Below are 22,887 nucleotides of genomic sequence, written 5' to 3' on the forward strand. Positions count from 1 at the left end.
CATGGATTTCACTGAGTTTCTGCCCGTATAAACGTAGGTATAATTATACAATTATTATCACTAATTTTCCCAAACTGCCACATGTAAACCACGTTGAAATTTATGCATCTGAATATCTGATGCAAGTTAAACTTGCTGCCGCAGCGGCAAGAACCATGGACGCCGATGGATATTGATGAAAGCAAGCGAGACGGTTAAACTTGTTCTTGGTCTACGTATTTGGTTGATCGACTCCCCATAGTGTTACAAGTCATGAACTCATCGCACCTGTAATTCTCAAACTTGGGTTCAGTACTGAAGTTGTATCATTGGAGAATAGAGAGAATAGCAGCATTCTACCGTCGCATCGCAGTTACAAGCGCACCAGCCAAAGCAGCGGTCTGCAAACCTCTGAAGCTAAGACCAAATTCAGTTGCTCTCTGAGGGTCCAGCAGATTGCTGAAACATTATGAAAATTCAGCATGACTGACTGCAGTGCCGGCTCGACATTGTTAATGGCCCAGACTGAACAACTTGACTTCAGAGTGTTGGCTCCTACCTCGATTGAGAGGTTCCTGCTCCTGACGGTGGCGTGACGTGCCCCTGTCCCGGAAGAGGTCCGCGGCAGACCGGAGGGAGGCCGCCGCCCCGCGCCCGGTGCCGCGAGCGCGGCCATCTCCTCGGCGCTGGCGCGCGCGCGGGGGCAGCTGCAGAGTCGGAGGCGAGGCAGTGGTGGGGGATACGCGGAGGCGGGGCTGGGCGAGGGTCAATAATGACCGTAGAACTCCGATCCAACGGCCCCAAAGGGTGGACATTTACCGTCCGGTGGACGGTACCTCGTTTGCCACCCACCCCGACCGCGGCGTCCCGCAGGCGCGCCACCGCATCGCCGCCGCTGCACGGAGGAGGTCTTTCCCATATTGCGGCTACCTCCTTGCTTCCCGGCGGCCAGATGGACCCAGTTCCCTAGACGACTTCATTTGTCTCGCCGGAGCACCTCTCTGCTCAGGCGGGCGCGGCCATCTCCCCTGCTCATGCCGCGATCGAGGTGGAGGGCAGCAGCGGCGGCTCCAATCGAAAGGTGGCTGGCAGGGGCGGCCGGTGCGTTGAGCGCCGATGGGGCATGTCAAGTTGGGTGGCATGGACACGGACACAGGGTCTCCATTATGCCGACTGTTGCATAATGGTTCCGAGGACATCACTGTCTCCAACGCCTCCACGAAGCAGGTGGGGTAAATGTAAATTTCAATTCACTGACGGCGTAGGCACAAGTTTATATGGGTATGTGAGACTAAATTTTGACGACAACATGGACATTCTACTCCCATCTGGGGTAATTCAGGTTATCTGCACTCACTCTGTTTCAGCCTATATAAGTTGCCATGAAGCTTCTCTTTTCATGCTCGCACACTAGTGGCTTATATATGCAGTCTCCCTTGAGCATGCATGTATGTAGGAATTAGTCCCTTAGGTTTCTCCTCGTTAATACACGATGGCAGCATTAGGATTGGAAGGCACTGGGAAGTAACAATTTAGAATATCCATCACCATATCCACAACTCCTGGTTATAGCAATTGCTTGAAGGTAAAGCGTAGCAGTTATGAACCATGAGTGTATCATGTTTCCTCTCACAAACTCTTGACAAAACCAAGAGTGCCGCTACCCACCTCTCCAGTTCTCTCTCCTTCACGAAGCCATTTGTCAGGCGGAACAAGGAGCTTCATGGCACCAGATCTGAAACTAGACCTATATATGGTCAGCCCCCTGCAAAGGCAAGGGAACCAGAGATAAGCCTCGACGCTAGCTGGTCATGGAAGCAATTGTCTTCACACTGATGGCATAAGCGAAAGATCGTGACCAATGGAAACTTGACCAATGCAGCTGTAAGGAATCACTAATCTGAGCTGAGACGCATCTTTTTTTAGTACAAGGCCACTTCGCACTCAAATTCCTTCACACTCAAATTCTTCACACTGATGCGTCTCAGCTGCCTGGCGGAGAAATATTTCTCTCAGCTCAGCTTCGAAGCACGATATCGAATGGCTCCGCACTCGTGTAGTGTAGGATACGCGTCGTAGGCCGCCTAGAGAAGAGGACAATATCAAAGCACCGCTAGGGCTCTTCTAGGCTCTCTTTGCATTTATGTGTACTCATCTGTCAGGTTACTTCGTAGCTTCTCTCTGACTTGTACTAAAAGAAAAGGACGCGTCTCAGCTCAGATTAGTTATTACAAATATTCTTACAGCTGCACTGGTCAAGTTTCTTTCAGTGACCTTATTTACTTGTTGGTTACTCTCTCTGAAAACCCTGAGAACGCTAATTTAATGTCACACTGAAATGAGTGTGCTTAGTAGTATCTGATTATGCCAGTTCTTACATCATCAACAGCGCAACATGCAGAGTAAATGAAATTCATCGTCTATGAGCTAGCAAGTAAGGGTGCACTTGCACGGCCGCTATAAGAGAGATCCGTGTAGACATGCATGATGCATGCTTAGCACTGAGCCAAAAGTAATGGAATGGCCGCCGACTTTTAATATAAAAGTCCTCCCCAATTACCCGCTGCCAATATAATTGTGATACCCTCACAGAGACTGATCGGCTCTTGAACAAGTAAATAGAACATGAACAAGGCTACCTAGCTCTGCCTAGCTCTATTTAATCTAGAAAGGGCTGAAAGCCGAGTGCAAAATGTTTATGATGTTCACACATTAATGTAAAGCAAACTTGGCATTCTGAGAAGGAATGCAATGATTTTTTTCTTCACGCAAAAACCACCACCTTTGGCTGTAGATCTCTGAAGGTAACCTTTTTTTTCCGAGGAATGAGCTCTGGAGGTACTTGCATTAATATGCATCTAAATTTCAATGTCGATGTATCCTTGTTGTTGAGAAATTACACATGTTGGTGTACACTTATTGAGCACTGGGGATGGTTTTTGTGCATGGCCTTACTCATTAATCTATCCCGGCCTATATAAAGTTGGAACAATCTTCTCCTTCATGTTCACCCATGCTGTTGTATCCTGTTTAGCTGTGTGTGTACATAGGGGATAGTCGCTTGAGCATGTACATGGAAATCAACCGACCCAGGATTCCTCCTAGTATTGGTATATGATGACAGCGTTAGGCCTGGGAGGTTCTAGGAAATTAGAGTTTAGCAGGAACGCAAACATCTGCGCAACTGCAGGTTCGTGTGGTTGCAGGTAGGCATGGGAGATGAATGCTTGGGGATTGCATGTTGCGGATTGTTGCAGATATGGCATCGAGGGCATGATCGAAGCCCTGCGCGATGGCAATGGGACGAATCACAGACCACCCCTCCACACTAACCTGTAGATGTGAACTCCCATATGCGACCGTGAAATATGGTGGAGAACAACAAGGAGAAAATTAATACAATGTGCATCGATTTTGTGCAGTACGAGTTTCTTTTACAACTTATTGTGCAAACAAATTAATATACACAAAAAAAGTTAATGGAGATGAGGAACCCCCCTGTATAAGTGCTTTAGAGGAAACTTTTAGGGAACAGGAGGGTGCGAGCCCCTGCCGATTATACATTAATAAAAAGGAAAAAAGTTCTTTACAAAGAGCTTCAGAAGCATTTGCCAGTGTAGAATTAATATACATATAAGTTCACTATATCAATTTTTTCCGTGACAGAAATAGGTCCATGGTCATTGCACCAGGCACATGGTAATCCAAGTTCTGTGCATTCACTCCTTTTTTTTTTCTTTTTCGAGCTCATTTCCAAGCTAGTTTTTACATTTACAAGGGGTTTATGCAGTCTCTTGACTCTTGAGCATGTACGTAGGAATTGGTTCGTTTGACTTCTGTTCGTTGGTGTATGATGATGAAACTATTAACCCAATCAGCAATTTCCGGCGACACGAAAGGTGTCCTGTATGCTACAAATGCAAAATTAGGCTTGGAAGGTGTCCATAGCTCGAGGTGAAGCAGGATCAGAGCCAAGTTATGGTGGTAGCAATGGTTAAGACGCATCGCTTCATGTTGTCCTCGGCCGTGGTCCCAACAAGAAGCCCGCACGTGCGGGTCCACCTGTCCGGCCAGTCCACCGTAATAAGACTTAGCCATCTGGTGGAACATATCGTCTCTTCATCAGGTCGGTCCTGTGAATGTCTAGCATATGAGCAAGGGGGGATAGTTTTCGCGTGTCAAATTTGTTCAAAACAGGTTTCATGTGCAACAAATTCTGCAGAGGAAGTGAGCTATGGTAATCACTTAAAATAGTCTTCAGATAAATGGAGAAAGATCATCTCAACAGAAAAGATGAGCAAGAATATTGGCATTTATTTTGGACATAGAGATCTCTTTCACTCTGCAATTCATCACCTGTAAGACGTTATTCTACCAGCGCAGAGAGCATTGACCGGAATGTAAGCACTTTGCACCGTCCATTACATCTGAAAGAACTCATTACATTCACCCACTTTGCTGAATGAAATAAAATCTCTCAGCGTCTGTTCGAATGCTGTATGAAAAGAAAGTTCTTCTATATCCTGTAGGTTTCTTCATCTTCAGTTGTCACCAAAGAGGTTCTGAGCATTTATTCATTTTCATCTATCCTTTTTGCAGTACTAGACACCAACCGCCTAAACAGGCATACGGAATATAGCAGAAGAATTACTTATGCAGGACACCTGCATACTTGGGTTCTCTTCTAGACTTGCATGGTTTAAAAGAGTGACCCATGTGAATGTTGACTTGATCTTATCAGAACTCGGAGAACAACTCCAAGTGCAGTCCTGTGCATCAGTTCATGGCCATCCTTCATTCACAACTTAGTTTGATATCTCTATTTCAACCTATATAAGGTCTCCCATATCTCCATTCAAGTCCATATGTCTGCAGTTTCATCTAATTCCGTTTTTGCATAGATTTGAAATGTTAATATTTGCTCTGACCATAGCTCTTAGTATATGATTACGATAGGCTTAGAAGGTATCGGGAATGTAGAGTCGAAGCCAAGTAATGGTGGTACTGGCAAACACGACCTGATCTGAGTGTAGCCAACTCTTCTTCGAAGTACTCCTGAAAGCATTCTTGCATCAGTTAAGCAATTACCGGCCGTTCTCTCCAACCATCAACAACCTGTGTACTGCAAATCTTGCATGAGATTAGTTTATCAACATTTTGTTACATTAAATCAGCTTTCAATTAACAGAAATACCACCTTTCACCATGTACTGCAAATGTTTCGACTTGTAGAAATTACATTTCCGTAACATGTTGAAAGGGACTTTGCTAATCAGTGCAAATACAAAACAAATTCAGAGCGAAGTTGATGCATTGATCACTCGACACATTTGCTGCAAAAGAAAAATAGAATCTGTAAAACCATGACCATCGCCTTTTTTCTCCTTGCGAGGGCATTACATTTCATGACACAAAACTGGAGCACAATGCGCCGATGAAGGCAAAAGATGAGGTGCTCATTTGCTCTTCTTAGCCTATGGTACAACACAAGACTGACGGTTTATTTGTACATGTGTCAGGTAAGCTTTATCCTACCAACAACTACAAAACTGCCACACTGCCGTCCATGTAACCACTCTGATGCACTTAGTTTCTGACAGTAACCTATGGCTAAAATCTCACTGAAGTTTAACCTCTCTGTAAAATGGAAAACCTCAGCTCTCAATATCCGTGTCCATGCTGGAGAGCAAGCTCTTCAGTGTCTCGTATGTCATAAAGGCAATGCCAACACTAGGAACAACTTTGAGGTACTCAGGGGCGATCCCTCTATAAAAGCCACGAGGGCCTTCCTTCTGCAAAATGTCACGAACAGTTCCAGTAATTGTTAATTTATGGCCAGAAGCTGTCCCAGCTGCTCCTTGTAGTTGCATCCGCCGTTTTACAAGATCAAGAGGAAATGTGGCTGAAATAATGAATGTGACATAAATACAGCTAGCTCCTCGAGAAGAGTTCATTCTTATTGAGTAAGTAATAAATACTGCAATGCGTGTCATAGTTTTGTTTACTTGGTGAAGAAAAAATCAACACTTAGGGGGGAATTTTGGACAGATGGATTTACCTGTCGATGATGCAATGCCAGATAGACTTCCAGAAAACAAGCTAACAACCACGGTAGAGTCGTGAGGCCTGATGCACAGATGTTCATAACCATCAGTGAGAATTTTGAACAACAAATTCAAGAGGTTGTTATAATATTAAATAAAGAGTAATAACGACGAGCACCTTTCCATTTGCCAATGAGACCTCAGTGATTCATATACAGAAAAGCTGATTGCTATACTAGGTCCAACTCCCTGTAATAATTCCTAAAAATTACTGGCAACCCAACTTAAAAATAGCATATATCAGTAAAATGTTCATGGCCTACCAGTAATGTGGCCCCAAGGCCTTTGTACAATCCTTTGACACCCTCATCTCTACAAATTGTACACACCGCGTGTGAGATGCCCTTGTAATACCTAGTTGTTTTCTGCAGAAATTTAGACGAAAAGAAGCTTTGGTCCATAAAGCAACACCATGCAAAAGCTGATTTGGAGGATACAAAATTGATCGCTTCTTATGTTTTACTCAGGAACAGAATAATAATGTTACCTGTGTCGCCAAACGAGTACGGACAACATCCAACGGGTAAGTTGCAGATGCGGCTGTTATTCCCGCCAACCCACCACCAAGCAAACGTACAACACCAACATTGTTTGAGTCTCTATCCAAGCCTGGGACCATTTGGAGAAGCTGAAATGCTTATTTCAAATCAGCTCACTAAAATAATATTGAATGACAAAGCTCGCTATGCAATGTTTTATTTCAGTGTTAAAGCTCAAGAATCTTGGTGCTTACATTTTTGTAGCGGTCATATGAATAGAAGCTGATGGCAGAATAAGGTAAGCGATGTACAATTGTCACTAGATTTCCTTTCCAAAAGGCTCGGAACCCTTCTTCTCGAACAATTCGTGAAGCCTCATGCCATATGCTATACTTCCTTAGAGCTGCAACATCTGCGTGCATACCTGCCACCTGTCGAATCAGTGTGTCACAAGCTCGTATAAGAAATCTTAAGGTCAAAAACGGTGTTGACTCTTTCTTACGGACCAATCCAAGATTAGACATGTACAGAGAATTAACTAGTAACAGCAACAGGAGTTAAATATTTTCAAGCACGAATCAAGAGTTCAGGACACTAGTTAAGCATCAGGATGTACCACAGCTATGCAAAGAGCGATAAATGCAAAACTGCAAATGATACGACGCGACGTTATTGATGTGCAGTTGGCCACATTTATACTGTGTCCAGTGCCTACTAACACATGAGAAACCTAATGCTTCTTTTAGCTTCCATTCATGACAGTTCTTAACTATCAGTCCCTAGAAACCAGAAATCCTATAAAGGTACATAATGCAATGTTCCAAAATGTCGATAGCCTTATACATGCATAAACAAAGGCATTTCAATTCTAAGTGCCGTGTGAGCATCCAGATTCCGATAAGCCTTCTAATTCTAGTATGAGATGAAAATCCATTTCAACAAATGTTTTAATCCACAATCGTTTGTATCTTTTCTTGAGAAGCTATATCCAGTAACAAATAGCACATGCAAAAACTAACTACTAGAAACAGTAGAATGAACCATCTCTTATTATTAGCATCCGATTCCTTTTAAGAATCATGAAATGAAAGGGAACAACAGGCTTCCCGTCAGTCTCACATCAGACACATTGCTACTCCATTCCATTTTAGAGCACACAGAATCTCAAAACAACAGATAGCATTGCTTTCGCCCACCGACAATGAAGCCAAGGCCACACAAAAAGGGAGATTGCTTTATTATGGACAGAATCCACTCCTCAACAACCATCAAAGCACTACCGAATCAACTAAAACAAACCAAATATACTACATATCTTTCTTAATTAGCTCCGTGTGGCTGCTAGCGTCCGCCAATCAGTTAGACCTCGAAACAGGGATAGAGCATAACATAAAGACATGTGCCTAATCCCCCTCAGAGTAAACAGAAGAAAAAAATCGCATGCAAGATAGACGGTCGCCTCTTTCTTCCGCTCTAAGCCTCTAATCCCGACCCCGAAGCTCGTCGATTCCAATCCGCACCACCACCGCTCAGCGCAAAAACGTAAAAATCTGTTTCTAGATTACCCCGGGGGGGGGGGGGGGGGGGGGGGGGGGCGGTGGAGCAAGTTTACCTGGAAGAGGATGGTGAGCCGCGCGAGCGGGGCGGTGCACGTCTTGCTGACGGCGCCTGCGAAGCCTCCGGAGGCGAGGTGCGCCACCGTGCCGATGTGGCGCTGCTCCTGGCGCCGGCCGACGGCGGCGCGGCCGCCGCCGCCGTCGACGACGACGCCCACGCGCGCCTCCGTCTGCATCCCCTCCGTATAGGGGGGCCTAGGGTTCGCCGGTGTGAACGCGCGGCGCGGGCTGCGGCGCCGAGGCCCGAGGGGAGGAGCCGGGGAGGGGAGCGGAATTCGAAGCTGCGAGGGTGGGCGCGTTGTGCCTTCCACCTCCTCACGTTTCTCTCTCTCCCCACCCTGCTCTGCACCTCTTCTTTCTAGGTTTTTTTTTGTTTAAAAGAAAGATAAAGAAATCTAGGAGCCGGCACAAATCCGAGTCGAATTTCGAATCCGTGCATGATTTTCGTCAGAGATTTCGGTAGGAAATCATACAGTAGCGCCTGCATTTCAGCATTTGAGATTATTATTTTGAACTGGGCGAGCGCATCACAGTTTCCTAGGTTAAAAGCGCATTTAATTTGTGCCTCTTGCATTTGCAGCACAATTTTGCTTGGGCCACACACCGTGCCGGAGCCTAGCGTAGGTCATACTGGCCTCCGGCCCCCTTGATTTGGCAAAATTACTAAGATTCAGCAGTACACCTATTGTTTTAAAACACCATCTTATTCTTATTCTTACTCCATAAACCGCAGATGCGTGGCATCGAAAGAAAAAGAATACAACAAGATGACCATATTCTTGCCGATATTGTAGTGTCGGTCACGTGGATCACAAGGGACCCGACAGGCCAAGGGTCTTTTGTCACCAAACGTCTGAGCATATCCTGCTCCTGCACCCTAAGCAGCATGAGCTGTATCGCCGGAAGGAGTGCCGGCGTTGGTTTTTTTTTTCTTTTTCTTTTGCCCTTCTTTTCGTTTGTTGTTATAGATATATAGATATTCATGTGTCGTCCAGCTTGCTCATTTTTTTTTCTCCAATTTGCTGCGTCATGGACTCATCGATATGATACCATATTGCGAGTTGTTCTATGCAAAATGTGGACACGCAGGAAACCATGGACCAGCCGGAGGGCCGCCCCTAGTTTCTCCGGGAAAACCAGAGTTCAGAGGCACATCACCTCACTACTTGGTAGTGTCACTGCCGCAAAGATTCTTGTGACGGTGCCACAAGCGGCAGAGAGATGAGGGAGATGGAGCCGTGCTAATGGTTCAGGATTAGCGGCGTAACTGTACGCGACAACGCGATTAGCACTGACCAAAGTAGTCTGACAAAACTATGCGGCGCGTCGATGATTCTGCTGCGTCCAGCCCTCTCCGTATGCGGCACGGAACAGAGTTTGCTTTAGCCCACAAGCACAGCTCTACTGGGCCGGGAACCGCTCGACGACTTGGGCCGTCCGGAAAGCCCACAAGGCTGAGATTACAAACGTACGCTTCTGCATGCGCTCAATTATTGCTCTCATACATATCCTTTTTTAGATAAAGTGCTCTCATACATATCCTGCCCCAGAAAGATGCTTCAGCACAGACTACTAGCACGAGATAATTAACGAGAATTTAGCCACAAGGTTACATGCAACAAGCAGTATCAATGAGATTTGCGTTGAGCCAAGTGACAGAAGGACTGATCCAGAGCTCCAGCTTTGCTGTTTCTGACAGGCTAGCCGTGCTGTTTGCTTAGATAGTGCTATATTAGGGTCCAGGTAGGTATTGGATAGAATATTTACAGGGTAAAGCAGGTAGGTATAATTCACATAATACAGTACTGTGACTACTGCAAAGAGGTACTTTGACGGTCTGTTAAACCATGTACACATCATAGTCTTCTGAGATGAAAAGTTGGCTGGAGAAAGGGGTCATTCTGAATCTGTCTGCTCAGCTTCATTTCCTCTGGCAGTCTTCTGTCTCTTTGGCTCCCTCTCTTCTTTAATCTCCATATTCTCCTAACATCAGTGGGAAAATTAACCAACTTGATCATCGTTCAGGATGGGGGCCAACCAAGAGGGCCGCGGCTCTGGTGCGAACTGATGGTAGCAGAAATTTTTTCGACTGTAGTCTCACCAGCGGGCTCCTCTGCTGAGACACCGACGAGCTTTTGCGCCGGCTTATCAAAGATCATGATGTTCATAGCGCCTGTCGCGTCTTCCATTACTGCATCCAGCTTGTACCTTGGTTACCGACAGCACCATCATGGTTAAAGAAATTTCAGGAGGAGAAAACAAAACATGGCGCTGTGTATAAAACAACGAGTTTGAGAAGCCATGTGGGAATGGCAGCAAGGGTCTTTCAGGTTCTTACAGTGGAACAGGTAACCTGTTATTGGGACAACCTTTGATGCACAAGGGTTTGCTTCCATCCCGACTGATCGGCCAATCGCAGTGGAAGCATCCCTCGTACCACCAATCCTCGGTGCAGTTGATGCCTTTCAAGGTGACTATGCACAAAAATATGGTCCTCGACTATAATAAAAAAAAAGGGACATATCAGTGAGAGACTGAGAGAGACATAAGGTTTGAATCTTATCACAGGACACCTACTTACGTGTAATTCATATGGGTTCAGGCTTCTCAGCTGTTCGGTTGTTCGCTGGCTATCAACTAGCTCAGTTGGATTTCGGTTGTTCGCTGGCTATCAACTAGCTCAGTTGGATTTATAGGGCTTTGTAGCTGACATGGGAGGCGATCGATTGGTTTGTGTTGATCAGCCAAACTACATGCACATAAAACAGTTAGTGCTGCTGAACTAGTGTTATGTAACCTTAATCAGTATTTCTCCTCAAGTATAAAATCATTGAGTTAACTCAGTCCACACCTTGCGCGGAGCTCTTGCACAAGTATCCAAATCCAGGTAGTACTTTGAAGCTGATGTTGAGCGAACTGTAAATCCTATCCCTGAATGCATGATAGTGAGGTGAGATCTGGAAAACAAGGAGAGGAGGACATAATAATTCGGTTGAACAAATAGCAGAGTGTGGATCAGACCTTTGTATAGTTGAACAAGCATCCCTGCAAAAACAGCAACAATTGAGACTTCCCGGCCTTGCTTGACAACCTTCTCTGCATCAAAATTGCGACAGAGATCCCCGTACATAGCAACATTCATTGGCCTTCCCCTGAAAATGGTAGCACATAAACTAAGGTGCTGCCACAAAAAGAGAATAATGAGTGGAAGGAAGACTAGTAACCCATCACCTCAAATCACGCAGATATAGGTTGCGGAAGGGCATGTTACGCCATGCCTCCCACTTCCAGGCCTGCCCCTCTTCCTCAATGGATACTATCTGGCCAATGACATCTGCCAAAAACAAGCAACCAAATAAAAGGGTCAGTTCAGACATGTTCATGAAGCAAAGAGTAACTGCAAATGTAATATCATTTCCCCCAAAAACATCTACCTGTAAGCAAGCTATTGTCTTTGTTCCTGGAAGGAACATCGCCAAAATCAACGAACTCGAAGCTATGGAGAGGTATCGAAGAACCGGCATCGTCGCTTATCTCATACATCACTGTCTATCCTCCCATGTGAATCATTAAGTCATTCCTACAGGCCATGTAGCACTTCATTTTTTGGCGTACTATGAAATTCGACAGGGCGTAGACCTTCCCTTCAACTAGCTGGTGTTTGAGTCGCTTCATGTCTCTGGGAAATGCTAGCGCTTGCATAGTTACACCCTGCAGAACATCGATCAGGGGAAAGAAAGAAAAGAAAAAAAAGGTGTGCCGAGACTCAAAGGAAATGCTACTTCATCAACAATAGTTTGGATGGACTAGGGAAGTTCAGTCGGGGAATGGATTGAATTGAATCACACCTCGTCGTCGATCAGGAGGCTGTCGAGGCCGTACTCCTGGCCAGTATTTGGGTCGGAGGCCACCCAGATCCTGGAGACGCGCACCCGGACTCTGATCCATCCGTGGTTTCTGAGGGTTAGACGAGACAAAGGGGTGAACCCACCCTGTGATGAACCCATTTTGGCCTGGCTGCTCAAGCTTGTTTGCGTCCCTAACCCTAATAAGCTGTAGCAGAATTTGGGCTCCCTGGTGGCTGACGAGGTGCTCGGCTGAGGTTTAGGGCACCTAGAGTTAGTTTGCCTTGCTTTTGGTAGGTTGTTGGGTCGCGAACTTGTAACAGAGTAATCGTGTTTGGAAGTTTGGACTTCTCTGGCCGGTTTCCTATCTCTGGAACCCGCTTGTGTAAACTTTATCTTCTATCCTCTTAATTAAATACGTGCTCAGGTACGGTCGCGAAAAAATAAGCTGCAGCAGAATACAGAACGGAAACGAACAGAGATCACTAGAGCTATAGCCTGGGCAACCGCATATAGACACCAAAACCAGCGATAAATCTTTTTATATTATTACTCGCTCCATAAAAAACAATCTTGAGAATTCCACTTGATTGAGGCGGTTTCCTAAAATGCCGCATGCTGTGCACCTAATTGGGGTGTTTGAATCCTCATTATGCATGTAAAGTTAATTAGGGGCAGCTAAGTCATTTTGGTTCAAAGCTAATCTGTTTAGGGTCTATTTGATTGGGGCACAGATTATCATAATATTGATAGTAGCTGTAGATTATAGGAACCAAGATTGTAAATTATAAATAGATAGACTTCTTAGACTAAATTTACTGGTGTCCTCTAAATCTCACCCCCAAAGCAATATTATATCCTCCTTGCATCCTCTGTATCAAAATCCGCTCCACCAACACTCCCTATATCATGTCCTTTGTACCCCACGATACAATTTTTAATAGTTATATCTGAAACAAACTCCAACTAGTTGCCGTCGGAGAGAGAAGGCAGAGAGGATGGAGGAACTCGGGACGTCCTCTGCATTTGGGGAGCACAGGCACCGTCCTTTAATTTACGGAGCTTTTTACGGGGTACCGATGCAGCGTTTACAGGACCCAATCGTCCTCTATAATAGGGAATAGGATCTTTTAGAGGATACCGATAAAGACAGTCTTAGATCCCTAGATTATGAGGTGGTTGGAGACTCAAAATATGCATGACTGAATTCTATAACCTATACCATAATCTAGGCTGTTTTGGATGGATTATAGATTTTTACAATGTAGTTTTCATGATTTTTTAATGTAGTTTTCATGATATTTTGTTGATCCAAATATACCCTCCTTAAGATTCTATGTTTGCATTCTTTTTTGACGGATGAGATCCGCCTCTTTTGTCCCACACTCATATCTAATCAAGACAAACGTGTCATCTTTGTTTTGCTGTGTTGCCCACCGTCCTATCTCTCAAATTTGTGCCGTGATAACACAGTTCAAAGTTTTTATTATATTGTGCCTTTTTTTGATCTGTGCCAAAAGTTCATGCTCTATGTGGCCTAAAAATGGCACGATCCAAATATCAACTCTGTTATCTAGGGTGATCCCAATCCCCATCTAGGATTCATGATGTGGTGCCCCCGGTCTTAGACAATGCAATGCACCTTTGTTACAGTGACGCCTTCGAGTTCGACCGGGGGCAGCCAAGCCCAGAAGGCTAAGACTGCATCATTATGTGCAGACAGATGTTACAAACATAAACATCACAGCATCGTTCAAAAGAATACATATGCACCACAGTATCAGATCCTGATCTCCAAGAAAGGTGCATCATAGTTCAGACTACTAGCATTACATAATTAATAACGTGACTTTGATACTACGACGTCACACGATTAGCAACAAGATTTACACTGAACCATGCGGCAAAAGGATCGATCCAGCTCCAGCTCTGCAGTTTCTGACAGACTATAGCAGTGCTGTTTGCAGGAGATGCTGCTACATTAGGGTCTCGATGGCTATTGCAAGGAATATGTACAGGGTAGAACAGTTCTAATTTCACAAAGGATACTTCCATAACTGCGGCAGATACGTTGTACTTCGACGATCTGACTAACCATGTACACGTCTTATTCTTCTAGATGATATGTTGTTGATGGCTGCAGAAAGGGGGTCATTCTGCATCTGTCTGCTAAGCTTCATTGCGTTTGGCGATCTTCTGCCTTTTTGGTTCCCTCTCTTCTTTTTCTTTAATCGTCATTTTCTCCTGATGTCAATTGGGGAAAAAAGAATTGGTCAGCAGATTAGTTGTTTTTCATGAGTTCGATCCAGCTTTCCAAAATCAAATGCAACCTTTTTACATGTCACTTTACATCCTTAAGTCAGGCAATATTTCGTTTCAAAAAGGAAATAGAAGGATAAATGAGTCTGATATCATATTCTACCTTTTTCACTGGTGAACTGGAAATGCAGGATGCAGGAGAGTTCCCGCCCTGTGGCAATTCACAACCACCTCCTGCTTCACTCTCTTCTTCATCCACCATCTTCTCCTAATACCAATGGGCAAATTAAAAACCAACTTGATCAGCAGGCTAGGAGTTTTGCTAGAGGTCAACCCGTTTTCAGAAATTGGATGCAACTTTCTTGTTCATATCAATTTACCTCTGCATGCCATTTCATTTCGAAAAGGAAAAAAGAAAAATAAATGGATAATATCTCCTACCTTTACAATTTTTACAGGACTGGACTCGTAGGATATAGAAGAGCCCTCTTCCTCTGACAGGAGAGGGCCACCTCCTGCTGCCACCTGAGCTGAACCAATGAGCTGCAGCCCATCGTCGTTCAGGATGTGCTTCACCACAAAGCACCCATTGTCAGCAGCAAGTACGAAGGCGTGGCTCTGGTGGGAACAAAGAACAGCTGAAATGTCTTCGCCTGTAACCTCTCGAACGAGCTCCTCCGCTGCAGCACCAATAAGCTCTTGTGCTTGGTCATCAAAAATCATGACGTCCATAGCACCTGTCGTGTCTTCCATCACTGCATTCAGCTTGTACCTTGCTTACCGATAACATCAACAAGGTTAACAACTTTCAGAAGGAAAATATACCAGGATTATGTAGGAACTCTGAATTGGGCAGCCGTGAGGGAATGGCAGCCAGGTCCTTTAAGGTTCTTACCGTGGAACAGGCGGTGGAATTTTCGGGCAACCTTGGATGCACAAGGAATTGATTCCATCCCCACGGATCGACCATTTGCAGTGAAAGCATGACCAATAAAACCAACCTTTGGTGCAGTCTATGCCTTTCAAGGTGGCCCTGCGCAAAAATGTGGTGCTCGGCTACAGGGGAGAAAGGACAGATAAGTGACCGAAACATAAGGTTTGAATATGATTACAATGCACCAAGTTACCTCTAATTCATGTGGGTTCAGGCTTTTCAGCTATTTGATTGTTCGCCAGTTTTTAACTAAGTCAGTTGGATTTACAGGATTTTGTACCTGACACGGGAGGAGATGGATCGGTTTATGTGGATCTGTCAAACTGCGTACACATAAAACAGTTAGCACTGGACTGATGTATTTATCCAAAATTATAAATCATTGAATTCACTCAGGCACCTTGCACGGAACTCTTGCACCTGTGGTATATCCAAATCCAAGTAGTACTTTGAAGTTGATGTTGAGCAAACTGTAAATCCTTTGCCTAAATAGCATAACAGTGATATGAGATCTGTAACACAAGGAAATAGGAATGTACATATAGTGTTGCTTAACATAACTGAGAGTGGAGATCAGACCCTTGTACCATCGAACGAGCATCCCTGCAAAAACAGCAAAAATTGGGGCTTTTCTGCCTTGCATGGAAACCAGCTCTGCATCGAAATTTCGACCAAGATCTCCGAACAGCGCAACATTCAATTTCCTTCCCCTGGAAATGGTAATGAATAAACTAAGTACAAAAACGGCATGAAAAATAGAAAAGACAATTTGGAAAGAACACTTGTAACCCATCACCTTAAATCGTGTAAACATATGTTATGGAAAGGTATGTTACGCCAAATTTTCCACTTCCAAGCCTCCCCCACGCCTTCAATGGATACTATCTGGCCAATCACATCAACAAATAAGCAAGTGAAAGGATCAGGTCAGAGTCTTCAGACTTCAGACGAGTTGCCAACAGAAACACTTCCATTGCAAATTATACTGTGAGCTCCCCTAACCATGTACCTGTAAAGAAGCGTTTGTTGCCATTCCTCGCAGGAACATCTTCGAAATCAACAAACTCAAAGCTATGGGGAGGTATCGAAGAACATGTGCTGTCATCTATCTCATCTACCACTGTTGCCTCATGTGAATCATCAAGCTATTCCTACAGGCCATGTAGTCCTGCTGCCTTGGGACTACTTTAAAATCTGATAAGGCGTACACCTTCCCTTCAACTAGCTGGTCTTTGAGCCGCTTCATGTCCGCTGTCGAATGCACGAGCTTGCATAGTTACACCCTGCAAATCAGAAAAAGAAAAAATAACTTGAAATCAGTGTGCTGAGACTCGAGAAAAAAATGTTAATCAGGCACGAGAAGTGGGATAGTAAGGTTATCATCAGTCAGTTGGTATGGGCGATGGAACTTCAGTTTGGGGATGGGTTGCATCACCTCCTCATCGATCAGGAGGCAGTCGAGACCGAACTCCGTGCCAGTATTTGGATTGAAGGCCACCCAGATCCTGGAGACGCGCACCCGGACTTTGATCCTTCCGTGATTTCCGCGGGTTAGCCGAGACAAAGGACCTTGCGATGAACCCGTTTTGGCCTGGGGGCTCAAGGTTGTCCTCATCCCTAACTAACCCTAAGCTGCAGCAGAACACAGAAGACACCGAGCAGAGATCAGTAGCGCTAGAGAACCGCAGAGAGACATCAAAACCAGCGGTGGATCTTTCCATGCTATCTAGGTCGATCCCAATTTCTATCTCCTTCGCTGGAAATCATGTGGCCCTGCTCAGGAATATGCGACTATTTCTGAGCCAGGTTCATCCATTACTGTTTACTGACGAAAGGGGGGAAATGCAGCGACGATCCTAGATTAGCAACTGCATAACGTTTCAAGAACAAGCAGCACCGGCCTACTACTTGCGGGTATCACGAACAACCGAGCAACAACCAGAGCTAAACAATACTGAAACAACTGGACCTTTCTTTCTGGTGGAGGGATGGAGGCCTCTGCGTAGCATGTCTTGCCGATCAGAATAGCGAAAATGGAGCTGTTCGTGCGGAGCTACTGGGCAGCTGAGCTGCTGCGGCCGTGGTGAACGAGGAAATAGAGGAGACGTGGATCGTACGCGGAAGGAACAGTGAAGCGACTGCCGACTGGTGTAAAAAAAGTGATCTGATCTTGACGGGACGCGACAGTCAGCGAGTAAAGGCGACTGATCCCATGTAAAAGAAACGTACCAGGACTAGAAGCATCCATGCCCCCTCATCACCTTGCGGCAATTCAATAAATTGGCAATTCAATAAATTTCACATCCAATCGCTATCCTCATGTCCTACGTCGTCTAGGCCCCGACCGACGACGCTACCCGCGTCGTCAACTCGTCCGTCTCTCCGCCTCGCCGGCGTTGTTTTCTTCTACACCCTAGCGCCATTTTCTTCTACATCCCAATCAGTACGCCGGTGGATTTAACGGCGGGGCACATGCGGTGGTTAAAGGAGCTTGCGCCGGTGCTGCAAGTGCAGGTATGCGGGTAGCTGCCGACTGGTTACCAGTGATCGCAAGTGCATGAAGAAGAAGCTGCCTGGTTTAATGGTTAGATTATGTGCGCTACTGCTACTCCAATCTGTGAACGGAGGCGTGCAGCCATGGAAGCCAAGCCAAGGGCTGCCTGGCGAGGCCGGCACTGGCACCACGAGGCCACCATGTGTTGAGGATGTGGACGAGGAGCATGACAACGTCAGGCGACGAGGAGTGGAGAACCGGAGAATGAGAAGCAGGTTGGCACCTTAGCGATTACTATAGCGGCGTACACTGATTGATTGCTGATGTTTCTCTGGGGTGGCCCAAAACACCAATACCCAGTGAAGGTCTGGATTGGGTCAACCCAAAACCCAATAAATATTTGTTGGTACTGTGGGTTAGGGTTTGGGTCAATCAATGCCGACCCATTTTAAAAACGAATCGCCGTACGTGTCAAACTCGATCGCTAGGCCATTCTCACACATGATACGTACCTTAATGACTCGTTAGTCTGGACATCTAGTCGAAGTTAATTAGTATAAGCTAGCTTGCTGAATTGTTTCCAAGGATCAGCTAGCTGCAGGTATCCACGTACGTACCTGCCTGCCGTTGCCAAGAAGTGCTCCTGCCGGCGCCTCCATTCTCCGTTTAATTTTCGCTGCGGGAAGGCGCGACGGCGTCGGTCGTCTGTGCGCTCCGATCCCCGGCCGGTGACCGTACCCCCACTTGGGCCTCGCCGCGCGGTTTGCCGGCCGCGCGCCGTGGACCCCCGCCGCTGCAGAGGCAGAGAGATCTATGCCGTCGCACACTAAAGCCAGCAGACACGCTGGTAACAAGCAACCCTCTCGGTGGTCTAGCTAAAGATGTCGATCGACACACAACAGGATCGTGCACGAACATCAATCCGAATCGGAGAAGAGTTTCGCCTTGATCACATACACGCGTAACCGTGCTCGATCCGTATTCAGGCCTGACCTGCATTGGACTATGGGAGTGCGTCCACGTGGCAATGATTTCACAGTGTCTGGATTCAGACGAAAACTTTGCAGACGTGTCAAGTTCATCACGACACCAGATCCGGTAACAGCACCCAGGCGATTCGGATGATGGCATGACACAAACCGATCCGCATCCGCCGATAACAATGTCCATTGTCCAAGAATAATCCCAGGTCCAGAGTCAGCCTGGGCGTTCGGGCTACCCGAAATTTCGGGTCGGGCTTTTCGAGCTTTTTAAGATTTCGGGTATCTGCAAACGCTACCCGAAAATTTCGGGTTCGGGTTCGGGTAGCCCGTTCACAAACTAACATTTAACAACAACAAAATCAGCCATTACTCCATTACATGACTCTCAGACTCTGAATATCAATGTCTCAAAGCAACATTTTACAGCAGACAAATGACAAATCAACCATTATTCCATCTCAAGTTTCAAAGACAAATGACAATAACAAGGACGTACATGATAATTAAAGCTACGGCGCCACGGTGGAGGGCAGGGCATGGCCACGCGCGGGCGGGCCGGACTCGGAGCCGCGCTGTCGGAGGCTCGGAGCCGCGCCGCGGAGGGAGGAGCGCCGCCACCGCCGGAGGGAGGAGCGCCGCCACCGCCGGAGGGGAGAGAGACGGGCGACGGCTAGGGCGCCGCGACTCGCTCGCGAGTCGCGACCTCGCCCTCGCGTTCCTGCTCGCTCGGGATAGCCCAATAGGGGATTGGGGGTTGCCGGGTTGGGCCACTCTCTTGCCGGCTTGCCGCATTCCTCCTTGGGCCGGCCATCTTAAATTCTTAATTGGGCCGAGTAAATTAGTTCGGGTAGATCGGGCTATTCGGGTACCGCCCACTGATACCCGAAAAAGCCCGAAATAAGTTCGGGTTTTGGGGTTTGCTACCCGAGCAGGCCCATCGGGTATCGGGTATCGGGCTATTCGGGTTCGGGCTTGGGTAGTTCGGGCTTCGGGCTTCGGGCTCGGGTTTTATGCCCAGACTGAGTCCAGAGGGTAGCAGGGTTCACAGAGGACTCGTCTCCGATCTTCCTCTTCCACACGATGACACACACGTCGGCGTCCTTGTCCGATCCTACTCCAAATCGAAGCTACCTAGCAGTAGGATATGTCCGCGAGTCTGAACTGCCAATGCCCGCCGTACGTGTACGTGATCATCAGGTACAATCGATACGCCAGCAACTAGCATCGATCGACGAGCGGGCGCCGCCATGGTGGTGGTCACCCGGAGCATGGCGGCGCGGCGGGCGTCGCTGGCGAACGCGCTCCCGCACGACATGGCGGTCGAGATCGCGGGGCAAGTCGCGGCGACCTCGCCCCGGCCCGTCAAAGACCTCCGCAGCCTGCGCGCCAGCTGCCGGGCCATGCGCGCGGCGTGCGGCGACCGCGCCGTCGGGAGGCGCGTCGCGCTCGAGCGGGAGGCCTCGATGCTGTGGTCCGACAGCGAGCGCTACCTCGCCGTCGTCGGCAGCCTATCCGGTGCGGGCAACCCGGAGGCCTGCTTCCTGTCGGGGGTCGCGCTCGCATTCGCGCACCGGTGCGCGCGCCCGGGCGTCGAGCTGCTCGAACGGGCCGCCGCCGAGGGGCACAAGGTGGCGGCCTACGTGCTCGCCCTCGTCCTCTACAAGACCGCCGGCGCCAGCGACGTCGCGAGGCGGCACATTAGGGAGGTCGAGGGTGAGGTGGCTGCGGCTAGCGGCAGCCACAACAAGAAGGCCGCCACGAGGAGCAACCAGGAGTGCGTGCGGTGCCGCGCGCAGGCCATGGAGGCAATCCAGCAGGCGACGTGGAAGATGGCCAAGCTGTCGGACCCGGTGCCGGCGGTGGCGGCACCGCCGAAGGACGACGGCAGCCATCGATGCACGGCCAGCGGCTGTGGCGTGCGGGAAGCGTGGTGCGACCGGTGCATGTTTTGCAGCGAGGACTGCAGGATCAGGTACGAGTGCGCTACGTTCTTCTCGCAGCTGCCACTGACCGTCGCAAACTTCGTGACATAGAACTGTTCAACTGTGCAAATTGAACGGGAAGGACCTCCATGCATGTGTTCATGTAAAGATTTTGTTTCATCGTACGGTAAATAAAGAAAAACATTGCATCAGAAGATATATTGTCGACGTTAATTCATACAGAAGAAACTTCTGCATATGCATGCGTGTATGTGAGGCTGTAACAGTAGAGAAAAAGCAGAGCACCAGCACACCCCGTTCCGCAATCCACTGTTTTCAGCTTCCAAATCGATAGGTTACGTTGTTAATTGTTATGGTGCCACCAAATATTGATGTTCTCTAAATTTCTGAAGATGTGGAGGTGTATCTAGCCATTAAGTTTAAATTCTCTCCGACACGGATTTAGGTGCATGTCATTATTTTATGGGCTATATTTCTTATTTTCTTTTAAAAAATACACTACGTCCTGTTCGAAATTCGTCCTCAAATATTATCGAGGACGAATTTAGAATCATTTCATTAATAGATATGACTCATCTTCGTCTTTCCCCACTTCTAACTAAGAAAAGTAGGCAGATTACACGGTGCTTTAACAAAAAGGTACATGTGACTTTTCATGCCCCTCTTAAATTACCCACAAATTTTAAGATCCCTTAGGACATGAGCAATGTTGGAATAAGAGTGATCTTTAGGACCTTATGAATAGCTATAACCAGTGTGGAGGCAGTTCTTATAGGTTTCTTATACCTGTAAGACGTTAGCCACCCATAGCGCTATAGGTTGTCCATAAAATTAAAAATTAGTATCTTCTCTCACCCCCGGGATCCCTCTCTCTTTCCAATCTCGTTGCTCCTCCCACCATCTTTTTTTATTTCTTCATGGGTCCCACCCTTACTGTTTATTTTTACAACAAGCATTGTGAGATGAGAAATAAAGGTCTGTTTGGCATGGCTCTGGAACTGAACTCCACCTCCACCAACTTCAAACAAATTTATAGCCAAACACCCCAACTCAAAAACTCCACGGAGCTCCAAAATTCTGGAGCTGTAGTTCAAAAAAATTTTGGAGCAGCTCTCGCGCAGCTCCAAAACATCCTGTTTTTAACTTCAACGTGGAGTTCGGAAAAAATTACTCACCTTTACCATTCGTTACACACGTACCGGTTCCTTTCTTTCTTTCTCGCCCCGCCCCCTCCGCTAGTTGCCTCCCCACCTGATGCCTCCTCCCCACCCGACACCTCCGCCTCGCCTACCTCCGCCGGCGCCCGCCAGGATGGGCCACCCCGCCGCCAGGAGGGTGCTTCCTTCCCCTCGCCTTCCCCTCCTGCGCCTCCCCGGTTCTCCTCCCCTCCCTCCCCCATCCGACGCCCCCATGGCCCTGCTCGTCGGACCCTAGATCCCTCGGGAGCAAGCCGTCCAGGCAAGGAGCTCGTGGACGAGGTGGGCACAGAGCCGCTGCCGGCGGGCCTAGCTTCGACTAGGGCACGGAGCCACCGCCGGCGGAGGTGGGTGCAGAAGAGGTCGGCGAGGAAGTCACTTTACATGTCGTCGGTGAACATAGCGCCAGGGCCGCAGGTGACCGTGCTCCGCCACCGGTCAACGAGCGCCTAGGAGATGGAGGGATACGCGACGGGTTGCATCGGGACCGACGAGGTGGAGGCCAAGGTGCGGCTGGTGATGGACTTTGAGGAGGGCTGCGAGCTCAGGACATGAGTCGCGACGTGCAAGGAAAAGCCATGGCTGCGCTGGAGGATGACATGTGGGGCCATGAGTTAGGGGGAAAAGGACAATCCATCCTCGAAACACTTTTTCTAGAGCTGGGGGCATCCTCCATGCCAAACACCCCATCCAGCCAGCTCCAACTCCACCCAGAGAGCTAGCTCCCGCTAGAGTTTTGGAGTGGAGCTGCTCCGGGCAGAGTTGGAGCTATGCCAAACAGACCCCAACCATTGACCAGTGTTACGGGACCCACATATAAGAACTACTTTTGCTCTACACATTGCCCTTGCCCTTCTATTTGAAGGTGGAGCAAATATATACAGTTATAAAGCAGGGCCAAAAGGGTCTTGATCTATAAAAATGAATTGAAAACCTCTTGCAAGAATTTACGGTCGCACAGACACAGTTCTGTTGAATGCCCTTTGCTCGTTCTCAAAGCTAAGTGTAGCAAACAAAAGCGAGAGTATAAATTGTGAGCATCTATCAAAAAGAGT

At 47.4% G+C, this 22,887-nt stretch overlaps 3 protein-coding genes across 3 annotated transcripts; 1 reads left to right on the plus strand and 2 right to left on the minus strand.

Moving 5' to 3' along the window:
- Positions 1-5,261: 5,261 nt before the first annotated feature.
- LOC112896005 (mitochondrial substrate carrier family protein B-like) lies at positions 5,262-8,523 on the minus strand. The gene is made up of 7 exons (XM_025964039.1): positions 8,175-8,523; positions 6,817-6,993; positions 6,571-6,711; positions 6,347-6,448; positions 6,202-6,272; positions 6,038-6,105; positions 5,262-5,881 (listed from the first exon to the last, which is right to left on the minus strand). The coding sequence occupies exons 1-7, from the start codon at positions 8,352-8,354 to the stop codon at positions 5,634-5,636; spliced, it is 987 nt and encodes a 328-aa protein (XP_025819824.1). The 5' UTR covers positions 8,355-8,523; the 3' UTR covers positions 5,262-5,633.
- A 5,252-nt stretch (positions 8,524-13,775) lies between these two features.
- On the minus strand, positions 13,776-17,299 carry LOC112895163. Its single transcript, XM_025963068.1, has 11 exons — positions 17,186-17,299; positions 16,652-16,848; positions 16,226-16,499; positions 16,013-16,101; positions 15,796-15,926; positions 15,617-15,701; positions 15,497-15,539; positions 15,178-15,338; positions 14,724-15,054; positions 14,446-14,550; positions 13,776-14,267 (listed from the first exon to the last, which is right to left on the minus strand). The coding sequence occupies exons 3-11, from the start codon at positions 16,319-16,321 to the stop codon at positions 14,193-14,195; spliced, it is 1,116 nt and encodes a 371-aa protein (XP_025818853.1). The 5' UTR covers positions 16,322-16,499; positions 16,652-16,848; positions 17,186-17,299; the 3' UTR covers positions 13,776-14,192.
- Positions 17,300-19,940: 2,641 nt separating this feature from the next.
- LOC112892812 lies at positions 19,941-20,726 on the plus strand. The gene has a single exon (XM_025959920.1). The coding sequence runs from the start codon at positions 19,941-19,943 to the stop codon at positions 20,724-20,726; it is 786 nt and encodes a 261-aa protein (XP_025815705.1).
- Positions 20,727-22,887: the final 2,161 nt, after the last annotated feature.

Source organism: Panicum hallii, chromosome 5, assembly GCF_002211085.1.
Source record: "Panicum hallii strain FIL2 chromosome 5, PHallii_v3.1, whole genome shotgun sequence".
Lineage (NCBI taxonomy): Eukaryota > Viridiplantae > Streptophyta > Magnoliopsida > Poales > Poaceae > Panicum > Panicum hallii.

Excerpts from the sequence above, each read along its gene's own strand:
- LOC112896005 (XM_025964039.1), bottom strand. The coding sequence starts at position 8,354 with ATGCAGACGGAGGCGCGCGTGGGCGTCGTCGTCGACGGCGGCGGCGGC. Across the intron at positions 6,712-6,816 it reads CATATGACCGCTACAAAAAT|CTTCTCCAAATGGTCCCAGG; the intron begins GTAAGCACCAAG and ends TAAGCATTTCAG. Across the intron at positions 6,273-6,346 it reads GCCTTGGGGCCACATTACTG|GGAGTTGGACCTAGTATAGC; the intron begins GTAGGCCATGAA and ends GAATTATTACAG.
- LOC112895163 (XM_025963068.1), bottom strand. The coding sequence starts at position 16,321 with ATGACAGCACATGTTCTTCGATACCTCCCCATAGCTTTGAGTTTGTTG. Across the intron at positions 15,927-16,012 it reads ATATGTTTACACGATTTAAG|GGGAAGGAAATTGAATGTTG; the intron begins GTGATGGGTTAC and ends TACCATTTCCAG. Across the intron at positions 15,055-15,177 it reads ATTCCACCGCCTGTTCCACG|GTACAAGCTGAATGCAGTGA; the intron begins GTAAGAACCTTA and ends TCGGTAAGCAAG.
- LOC112892812 (XM_025959920.1), top strand. The coding sequence starts at position 19,941 with ATGGTGGTGGTCACCCGGAGCATGGCGGCGCGGCGGGCGTCGCTGGCG.